This window comes from Beta vulgaris, chromosome 3 (assembly GCF_026745355.1).
Source record: "Beta vulgaris subsp. vulgaris cultivar EL10 chromosome 3, EL10.2, whole genome shotgun sequence".
Lineage (NCBI taxonomy): Eukaryota > Viridiplantae > Streptophyta > Magnoliopsida > Caryophyllales > Amaranthaceae > Beta > Beta vulgaris.
This window is the reverse complement of record NC_079204.1, coordinates 44,996,960-45,008,358: the sequence shown is the minus strand read 5'-3', so window position 1 is coordinate 45,008,358 and position 11,399 is coordinate 44,996,960. Positions and strand designations below refer to the sequence as shown.

The window sequence follows — 11,399 nt, the reverse complement described above, 5'->3', positions numbered from 1 at the left end:
GACAATCATGAGAAACAATATCTCGTTGTACCGAAAATATAAAGGATTGATACACACAAAAATTAAAATAATAATTCCTACATTTGGGGAATCATCAAAACGAAATGTTCTAATTTAGTCCACTTTAAAAATTGAGAAAAAGATCAAAACGATACATTTCAAATTAAGGGACAGCCATAACCAAGCTATAAAATTCCATATCAAAGTATCCAATAGATATTTTAGGTTAGGTTTATTTCTCAACAACTTGATAGACGTACTATATTGAGTATATTTTTTTCTGAAATAAATGACACTCTTAATTTTGCATGATAATGTTGCTGAAATATAGTTAATTTGATACAAATGACAGACTTATTAACGCCAATTCGCTCATATGTTCGAGTTGGAATGTGAAATAAACCTCACATTAATTTAATAAAAGTCATGTCTAAAAGTGGGGGGTAAGAATTTTTTATGAGAAAGACAATTGATAAATTTTGGACCTTTTACATATTTAGGGGGGTCTTGCATTTAGTATTAATGATTATATAAATAACTCCTTATGTACCAAACTATTATAACATATATAATGTTTCAATATCGATATGTTTAGCATTATTATTTATTAAACTATTTTGGTAATTCGGCGAAAAATTACCATTAAAGAAAGAAACTAGAGCAAGTAATGAGAGCGGAAAGGAGAACAACAACATCAGGTAAATAATAACAATAAATTTTTATTTCCAATTCAAATATGTGCCTCATTTATTTTAATTTATTCAGATATGGATTTAACAATACATGTGTGTACAACACATTTTTTTTGTATTGTTTTAAGTACAACAACAAAGGTTGCTGGTTACGCAATGGCGATTACGAGCGTTCACTCCACAATATTGCGTACATGTATCAAATGTACAGTTGCTTTGGGGAACGCAAGAGTCTGATCGATCTACTCCAAAATGTCCGTTAGACCTTGAACTCATAACACATGTACCTTGAGCCATGAAATAAAATATTAGTCAAATGAATATTGTATCATACAGTAAAAAAAAATACAAAACTAGTTGTGCTCTAATCCTCTATTCGTTCTCGAAAAGTTTTTGACGCTTAACAATAACTTTTGTCTACAGTTGTTAATATTTCTATTTATATGATTTCTGTTACATAAAATTGAGTATTGTTTATATATTTAAAATACGAAAGAAGAGATTCTTTACAAATGAAGGTTGTAGGTTGGTTAGGTGTTGTTATATTTTATATTCCAGTTCTTACGTGATTGAATATAGGTTATATGTATTGTGACAAATCCAATTTTTTTCTACAAATATTTTCTCCGTTAATGTCAATTAGAATATAAAAGAAGCGTATATAATATTTGTCAAATTAAAGCTCCAATTTTTGCAATTTCAAAATAATAAATGTATCATATATAGATAATAAAGTTTGTTTTAAGTAAGTGTAGCATCTATGTGACAACATCTTTCATGCATTATAAATCATAATTCTTTTGCGAGTTTTTTTTACCTCAAAATATTACACATGAACTTTTTATTCAACGGGAAACCAAAATAACTTTGTACATTAACATCAAACATCATGTCTCCGCTACAAATCTCGATTTTCAATTTTATGTCTTTTAATTGAGTATGGTTTTGATTATTAGTTTTGATTTTATAGTTTGACTGATAAACTTCCATAATAACGAAATTCTTGTATTTACTGCATAAATCTCATTAATTATTTTTTGGAAGTCCATGTCTTTAATAGTAAAAAAAGAAAAGAAATATAAACTGAAGAATAAACGTACTAAAACACTTTAAAAATGCATAAAGATAACAAAATAACATCACAACCAATACAACTACTTTGTTGTTTTTAGTTGTTTTAGTTAGGACAAATTGAGTGGAAAATTTTTAATCCGAAATATCTCAATATTATATGTAATTAAAATATTGGAAATCCTTGTTTACAAATAAGTTTTATATCATAAAATGACAAAAAGTATGGTTTGAGCTATACATATAAATATTTAATTATTATTAACGTGTTAAATGATGAAAGGGCTATATATATTTTATAAAATATAATCTATAATCACTGTCATACAAAAGATGATTCAACAAAAACAACAACAACAATAATAATGATGATAAGTACCGCTGCTAACAACTTTTTCGCTTACCAAAGGATAAAATGACTAATAGCACGATAACAATGCGCATAAATGATGTATTTTCAGCCATTGGTGGAGACTTGAAAACTTTTTTAGAGTAAATTGGTTTTAGGAAAAGTAAAGATAAAGCAATTGAGATATGAGAAAATAAACTACATACTTTTTGCTCTTTATATAATTGTGCATTACTATTATTGTTGATTTTTTTTAAGAATATCATGATTTTATTTCTTTCTATATATTTATATAGATTACAATATACTTCTTTTTTTGAAAATCACTATTTCTATTTAATTTCTTTAGAATACTATATATGAATGATTTATCACCTATTTTATTAAACATCCATTTGGATCTTTCAAATACTGGAGGATCACTTATTCACTTATTGTAGACACATAATCATGTCTTTCTATTTGAGTACTCAATGATTATATATACCACCATCCTAATTGGTCCGATTAGAAATATATTATAAGCCGAAGAGATAGGTGAAAAACCGTTTTAAAAGCAAAAGGTATGTTTATTTTAAAGATTCAAAGCCCAATTACTTACTCATGATTATTAATTGTATTCTCAACCTAATTTGTTAAGAGAGTCCAAATAATTATTCTTTATAACTAATTTTATTTTAATTTTTTAATACATATTTTCTTAGATAATGGATTGGATTAAAATCTTATTTTGTCTCGTTTGGTAATTGTTTTCCAGATTTAAATGGTAAAATTTGATAACGATAATAAGAATCATTTAAAGAATTATTTAATTACAAACCGGGTCAGATATGCGGATGCGCTTCATCGCAATGTTTTCTTGCATAGCTTCTTGCGCACACATGTAGGAGGATGCATGAGCGCGCATTGATTCACGTGGTGCATCACTCTTGCAACACAGTGCAGTGCTGGATCTTATCTATTCTTTTCTCAGTTTTTTAACTATAGATAGGCCAAGCCTCTCCCAAATTTTGGTACGGTTTCTTATGCGTTTGAACTCTATCATACTCATATTAATATCATGTACTCCTACATAATTTAAGTAAATACGCTCTCAAACAGTTTAAACACATACATACTTCGGTCTCGCATTGGTTTTGTTACAAGATCCACGATTGCTCCTTCAGAAGATCTTTACTTTCTAATACTCAGGCAGCGTTGGTATATTCCCGAGGGTACTTATTATTTTTCTTTTATATTTATTTCTTTCAAGTTACTAATGCATTTTTCATGATGTAGATCTCAAAACAATTTCATGACTTGTGTATATTCTTCTCCTTAATATATTCTCTATACTTTTGTACATATTTTTTGTTTTCATGTTTATTTTTTTATCACTTGAGATGCTTATTAATGCAAAGTACAATACCTAAACAAATATTCTAACTTCTAATAAAATAATTTGGACAATTGACTTAAGATCGCTGTAATATGATTGCTTAATAACATGTCACTAAAAATTAGTCTTTTTTTATTTAATGAACCGATTTAATCAATTCTTTTAGTGAGTTGAGATTTACTTCTTAATTTTATAATAGCATGAAACTTGTCTAAGAATCGTCTTGAATAGAGGCCAGCAATGGGACAACATGATTCATGATCATGTTCGTACCCTCACACTCGAACTCATTTTCGATTCAATAACCAATTATGAAGCTATGACTAGGAAATTTACATTGTATAAGTTTCTAACTTGTCCTTATGGTTTTATAATATCCAATTAGGTTCAATGACCTATAACTATTGGTTTGGAATAAAATGATTAAGACGGCAGAATAATAGTTCATTTGTCCCTTTTTGATCAACCTAGTTCGAAAATTTCTTAGACAAATGAAAATCAAACTAGCAATACCAAAGGGATTAGAGAAGATTCAAATGACTTACGACTTGTTTGACTCACTTAAATGGATAAAAATTGTAAAATCACAAAGAAGTTATGAGGGAGATAATTTGAATGTTTAAGCTCATTGTGATTGGAGGTTGTGTTCTATAATAGTGGTTTTCATCATTGATTATTTTGTGTCTACGCTTTGCTTTAATCAATGAGTAAACTAGTAAAAGGTGTTAACTTTTATTTCACATTAATCTACAAATATAATTTTCCCTCCACGTAAAACTTAATCTTGTCAGGGTATTGAATTAGGTTAAATTACAACTTTTTTGAAACTAGTAAAAGGTGCAAGCCATTTCTTAGTGGTACATAATGCCAAACATTTATTCCTACCGATTTAGTTTAATGGTCATATGCAACAATATTTTATTCTACAACTTTGTACATAAAGTAAACTAGATAATGCATCAAAACAAACATTAGTCACACCCTGTAATGCAAAATTATAATTAATTAATAAGTTGGCATTTGACAACATATACCCACACTTATATAAATTATTATATTTGAATCATTATAAAATGTTAAAAAGCAGTTGTTATTATTATGACCATATATATCATATGTTTTCCAAAAACTCAAAATCAGTGGAGTCTTCACATAAGGTTATTATTATCCACATTGCTCTATTTAAATATAGTTTCTTTGAATATATTCCAATGTTATAAGTAATTAACTACTTTATTTACTTATTTTTAGAGTGTATTATAAAGGGTACGTAAAATAGATAAGAAGGAAGCTATATGTATAAGGGAAATAAAATAGCAGCCCTAATTTTCATACAAACCATGTTTTATATATATCATGTCCATGTGTAGCATAAATGTATGAATAAACCTTTGCTATTGAGAAAACTATGTAAATCAGAAAATAATTTTGACAATCATGAGAAACAATATCTCGTTGTACCAAAAATATAAAGGAATAAGAAACACAAAATATAAAATAATAATTCCTACATTTGGGGAATCATCGAGACGAAATGTTCTAATTTAGTCCACTTTAAAAATTGAGAAAAAGATTAAAACGATATATTTTCAAATTAAGGGACAACCATAATCAAGCTATAAAATTCCATATAAAAGTATCCAATAGATATTTTAGGTTAGGTTTATTTCTCAACAACATGATAGACATAGTATATTAATTATATTTTTTCTGCAATAAATGACACTCTTAATTTTGCATGATAGTGTTGCCGAAATATAGTCAATTTGATACAAATTACCGACTTATTGTCACCAATTCGCTCATATGTTCGAGTTGGAATGTGAAATAAACCGCACATTAATTTAATAAAAGTCATGTCTAAAAGTGGGGGGTAAGAATTTTTTATGACAAATACAATTGATAAATTTTGGACCTTTTACATATTCAGGGGGTATTGCATTTAGTATTAATGACTATATAAATAAATCCTTATGTACCAAAATATTATAACATATATAATGTTTCAATATCGATATGTTTAACATTATTATTTATTAAACTATTTTGGTAATTCAGCGAAAAATTACCATTAAAGAAAGAAACTAGAGCAAGAAATGAGAGAGGAAAGGAGAACAACAACATCAGGTAAATAATAACAATAAATTTTTATTTTCAATTCAACTATGTGCCTCATTTATTTTATTCAGAATATGGATTTAACAATACATGTGTGTACAACACATTTTTTTTGTATTGTTTTAAGTACAACAACAAAGGTTGCTGGTTACGCAATGGCGATTACGAGCGATCACTCCACAATATTGCGTACATGTATCAAATGTACAGTTGCTTTGGGGAACGCAAGAGTCTGATCGATCTACTCCAAAATGTCCGTTAGACCTTGAACTCATAACACAAGTACCTTGAGCCATGAAATAAAATATTAGGCAAATGAATATTGCATCATACAGTAAAAAAATTTACAAAACTAGTTGTACTCTAATCCTCTATTCGTTCTCGAAAAGTTTTTAACGCTTAACAATAACTTTTGTCTGCAGTTCTTAATTTTGATAATTATTTGATTTATGTTACATAAAATAAAGTATTGTTTATATTTAAAATACGAAAGAAGCGATACTTTACAAATGATGGTTGTAGGTTGGCATTTAGGTGTTGTTATATTTTAGCTTCAAGTTGTTACGTGATTGAGTATAGGTTATATGTATTGTGACAAATCCATAAAGATAACAAAATAACATCACAACCAATACAACTACTTTTGTTGTTTTTAGTTGTTTTAGTTAGGACAAATTAATTAGAAAATTTTTAATCGGAAATTTCTCAATATTATACGTAATTAAAATATTGAAAATCCTTGTTTATAAATAAGTGTCATATCATAAAATGTCAAAAAGTATGGTTTGAGCTATACATATAAATATTTAATTATTATTAACGTGTTAAATGATGAAAGAGCTATATATATTTTATAAAATATAATCTATAATTACTATTATACAAATGATAATTCAACAACAACAACAACAACAACAACAACAACAACAACAACAACAACAACAACAACAACAACAACAACAATAATGATGATAAGTACCGCTGTTAACAACTTTTTCGCTTACCAAAGGATAAGATGACTAATAGCACTATAACAATGCGCATAAATGATGTCTTTTCAGCCATTGGTGGAGACTTAAAAACTTTTTTAGAGTAATAGGAAAAGTAAAGATAAAGCAATGAACTAGTATGTAGAGATACACTACAAGAAAAGGCCCAGTCAACGACCGCTTAAAGCCGTCGCTGATTCCCTAAAAGTCGTCGCTAATATAAATACCGACGGCCAACGGTCGCTAACCAACTGACGTTGCAGTTTTGGTCGTTGAATTAGCAAATAGCGACCGTTTGGCCGTCGGTGATGGATCAGCGACGGTGTTCTACGACTGATTGGCTAGCCGTCGTTAAGAATTTAGCACCTACGGTTTGGAGCCGTCGGTGTATCAACGACGGTGTGGGACCGTCGGTGAGTAGACGACGTTTGAAGCTGTCGTTGTTTCACCGACGGCTCTAACCGTCGCTAATATCCTTAAGCCGTCGTTGCTTGTACTTCTTGGCAGTCATTGCTCTCTTGTTCAACGACTGCTAAGCCGTCGTTGGTTCAAGTTTAGCCGTCGTGATTTTATTAATTATATTAAATAATTTAATAATGTTTTCCAAAATTATACTTAAACCTGTACTGCACGCCAACATCGACATATACTACATTAAACATGTTCCTGCGTCGCCTCCATCGCATTATATATTTTAAACTAAAGAAATATGCAAATTAAAAATGAAATAGATTAGATTTATGTACACAAAATACATCCCAATGTCGGGAAAATTAGACACTAAATGTCTATAATTAAACAAACTACCTTAATACGCAAAATAAATCCCGGTGTCAGGAAATCGAGTAAAAGTGGAGTTCCAAAAAAATATACCGAGACACCTAAAAACAAAACTAGACATATGCCGATAAATATAGACACTAAGTGCATATATAAAATTAGACTAATTATGAACAAACTCTAAGTTAGTAATCTAGCTAGTTGTCAAAACCAAACAAACTACACTGTGGCTGGTGTCTGTGTAGCATTAGTGCCGCCACCACCAAACCCCGGGTCATCCTCTGGTCTGCGTTGTGGAGAGGGTCCTGTGTTGCAACCTGAGAACAAGTGACCAAAATTAGTCATGTTCCGCATCATTTCCTGCACGAGGGCCCGGTTTGACTCTTCCAGACGTGCTGCAACCTTTGCCTCCACTTCTACCATCCGTGCAGCGACCTTGGCCTCCACCTGCGCCTCTAGCTGAGAAAAAATCGATGGCTCATATGGTTGTGAAGAGCCAACTCCTCCTCGCCCAGATGAAGAGTTGTAGTACAAATGATCTCCCTGACCTAACCCCTGCACTTTTCCTCTATTCCTCCCACCAACTGTCTCCCAATACAACAAATCAGGGTTTGGTTGTGACCCTTGAGTGCTACAATCATCCAGCTTCTTGTTGTACGTTTCCTGCATTTGGTTAAATAATATACTCTTATGCACGCATATTCAAACAATATGGTCTAAAATGAGCAAAAACAACCTAAGTATATATATAGCCTATATTTGGTTCTAACTTGCCTATATTTTGTTATTTCATTAAAAACTACAACCTAACACATTTAACTAAGTATATATAGGATGTTTGAGGTGTTTATGATTCAAACTAACTTAAAACTACTCAAGTTCATTCATTTTGCAAATAAAATAGCCTATAATGACTTAAATATATGTTTAAAGGTATGTACCGAAATTTGTTTTGCTCTCTTGTTTGCTGCAATCTCTCCTTTTCCAGCAACAGTTTTGAAATGAGTCTTCAGGAACAACTCGGGGGTGTTAGGGAGTACTCCTCCTCTACTCTTTGCCTGTACACATTGTTGAACATAGACTTTATTTTTCACATATAGAGAAAAAATCATGAAATTCAAACTAAGTAATACATATGAAACATTCTTACCATCTTTTTAGCATGTTGTGCCGCCGAGATGGAACCCTGAAAGTGCGACGGCTCAACTGGATTAGAGAGGGAACCACCTCTTCGGTTCTTCTTTGCCTTCTCAGATTTCTCGAGGAATGCGGGCTCCTGGCTTTTCTTTTTCATTGTTTCATAAATGGTTTTCCCCAACCATTTTGGCCTTTCTTTAGCTTTGTTGAGCACCCAATACCGCAAGTCTCTCAAACGAGTTCTAGCTTTCATCTGGTATGCTTTTCTCACTTGGCCATCTAACTCAGGAGCCCATTCGTAAAGACCCTTTAACAAACATTAAAACAAGTTGTTAATAAGCTAATATAATAAATTTAAATCTTCATAATTTGATTCATACATACCGTGAATGAGTTCCACCAATGCGTCTTTGTTGCATCGTCCACCTCACCGTAGTTAAATCTTCATAATGACCCTGGAAAATGTCAGTTATGGACCCGCTAACTTTGTTATCATCAAACCTGAATTGAAAACAAACACTTAAATTGTCAATATCATTGAAAATATAAATATTATGAATCATATATTAATTTAGAAATTTACCACAATCCAGTAGGGCTCAAAACCCTTTTGATGCACGGTGTGACCCTTCAGCCTTCTCCCTCTGGCTGCTCGGCGTCTCCGGTACGCGGTCACCAATGTCACGTGCCTCTGAATCATCTCGTTGGTCTCAGAGCCAAGGTTCGGGCTTTCTGGAGCTCCTGGTGACTCAAAAAGCTCCTGCGAATCAATTCCCACGACCTTGGCTTCCACCTAAGCCATCTCGACCTCCGCCCCTTAGGATTAGACATGATTACCTATAAAACAACAAATTTATAAATCATGGTGGATAATTAATCGTTAGTCATACCATCATAACAAAATATCGTCTACCATCAAAGTGAAAAAAAATCTAGCATCATTACAAAATAACAAGTAATCTTCAACAAATCATTACAAAAGTCAGAATTTTAATATAAATGGTGTTCTTAATACAAGTTATGATATACTAAAACAAATCAAAGTGAATTCCCATCCTCGCTTATTCATCATCATCACTATCGTCATCCCAAAAACCATCATCTTCATCGTCATCATCCTCGCTATCTCCAGATCGAAACTAGACTCTTCTTCATCATCACCTGAGGGGACTTCAAATAAAATATCTTCATCATCTGCTTGAACACACTCGACATCATTACCCTCTTCATAATCGGGAATATCACTTGGATCAGAAAGAGTTGGAGTCCCAACACTTGTTCCTGAAGGAAGTCGAAGTCAACAGGAGCATCAATCACAGACCTTGCCTTTGTCCTAAACACAGCCCACCATTGAGCACGATCTCTTTTCAAGCTTGGGTACGGTGCGAAGTATACTTGGCTAACCTGGTATGATAGCACAAAGGGATCAAACTTGGGGTATTTCTTGGTATGGTTGACTTCAACTAGCTTGTATTGATCGATGTTCATTCCCCTGACATTGTCCATCCAATTGCACTTGAATAAAATAGTGTTATATTGCCTAAGTGCACCAGTAAACTTCAATTCTATAACATCATCTAGAATCCCAAAGAAATCACTCCCTCCGTCATTAGACACACACACTCCATAATTCATGGTGGACTTGTGTTTGCTTGATCCTTGTGTTTGGAAATTGTATCCATTAACATAGTATCCATTCCAAGTGCGAACTAATGTCGAAGGACCCATTGCTAAAGCAAACAATACATCATCATTTGGTTTGTCTTGAATAACCTATTAAAATAATTCATATGTTAGATACAACTTTGTATCAAGCGAGATTTAATAGTTACAAAACTCACTTTCGATCTAAACCAATCAAGGTATTCTGCTTCATGTTGCACCCACACATCTTCTGCACGTAGAGTAGGTCGAATTTGAAGAATGTGGTCCTCGAAACCCCTTACAATCATAACAATTGTCAATGTCTAATTAAAATAAAATTAAATTTGTAAATAGTATGATTAATAACAAGTGTTTTACTTTTCAAATTCTTGTAAGATGCCTGTATTTGCTAACACATATAGGTGTGCACGTTGAAGTTCTGCTTCAGTTAAATCGTTTTCCACCTGCATTTGACGGCCGACCACAATCAACTCTAAATAGTTCTGGGACATTTTCATCGAGCATCCTATCAACTTCATCAGTGACATTACGACCTAAATCTCGTGTCTTAGTATCCACTCCTTGCTGAAAATAGTTGGAACAGAAGTTTGCAATCTCTTCGCACAAGTACGCATTACAAATAGAACCCTCCACACGAGCCTTGTTACCAATTTTGCGTTTTAAATGATTAAGGAACCTAATAAAGTGGTTATGAAAAGAGTTACATAATTGCGAAGAACAATAAAAAGGATATATGAAAATGAAAGATAAGGTACCTTTCAAAGGGATACATCCAACGGTATTGTACGGGACCACATAGCCTAGCTTCGCGTGGAAGGTGAACCGGTAAGTGTTCCATGGAATTGAAGAATGATGGTGGGAAAATCTTTTCAAGTTTACAAAGGATTCGGCTATGTTCTTTTCCAATCTTTCCATGTCTCTTACTGTGATGGTGGAGCAACACAAATCACGAAAAAAGAGGCTGATCTCAGTAACAGCTTTCCACACATGAACCGGGAGCAACTCCTTTAATGCTATCGGTAATAATCTTTCCATGAAGACATGACAGTCATGACTTTTCATACTGTGCAGCTTACCGGACTGCATGTCCACACATCTTGTTAAGTCGGAAGCATAACCATCTGGAAATTTAAATCTCTCACCCAGTTGCATAATACTTTCCTTTGGGCTATGTCCAGTGCGAAAGGCGCTTTTGGTGGAGTTTCTTTTCCGTTCGCATC

General features: G+C 32.4%; 2 protein-coding genes across 2 annotated transcripts; both read right to left on the bottom strand.

Annotated features, from left to right (window-relative positions):
* Window positions 1–7,305: 7,305 nt before the first annotated feature.
* Window positions 7,306–8,949, bottom strand: LOC125495705 (uncharacterized). The gene is made up of 4 exons (XM_057393272.1): window positions 8,899–8,949; window positions 8,528–8,821; window positions 8,319–8,435; window positions 7,306–8,040 (listed from the first exon to the last, which is right to left on the bottom strand). Exons 2-4 carry the CDS (start codon window positions 8,765–8,767, stop codon window positions 7,597–7,599), a joined length of 801 nt encoding a protein of 266 aa, XP_057249255.1. The 5' UTR covers window positions 8,768–8,821; window positions 8,899–8,949; the 3' UTR covers window positions 7,306–7,596.
* A 60-nt stretch (window positions 8,950–9,009) lies between these two features.
* LOC125495908 (uncharacterized) lies at window positions 9,010–10,628 on the bottom strand. The gene is made up of 5 exons (XM_057393394.1): window positions 10,537–10,628; window positions 10,356–10,455; window positions 9,736–10,287; window positions 9,098–9,274; window positions 9,010–9,015 (listed from the first exon to the last, which is right to left on the bottom strand). The coding sequence occupies exons 1-5, from the start codon at window positions 10,626–10,628 to the stop codon at window positions 9,010–9,012; spliced, it is 927 nt and encodes a 308-aa protein (XP_057249377.1).
* Between the last annotated feature and the right edge of the window lie 771 nt (window positions 10,629–11,399).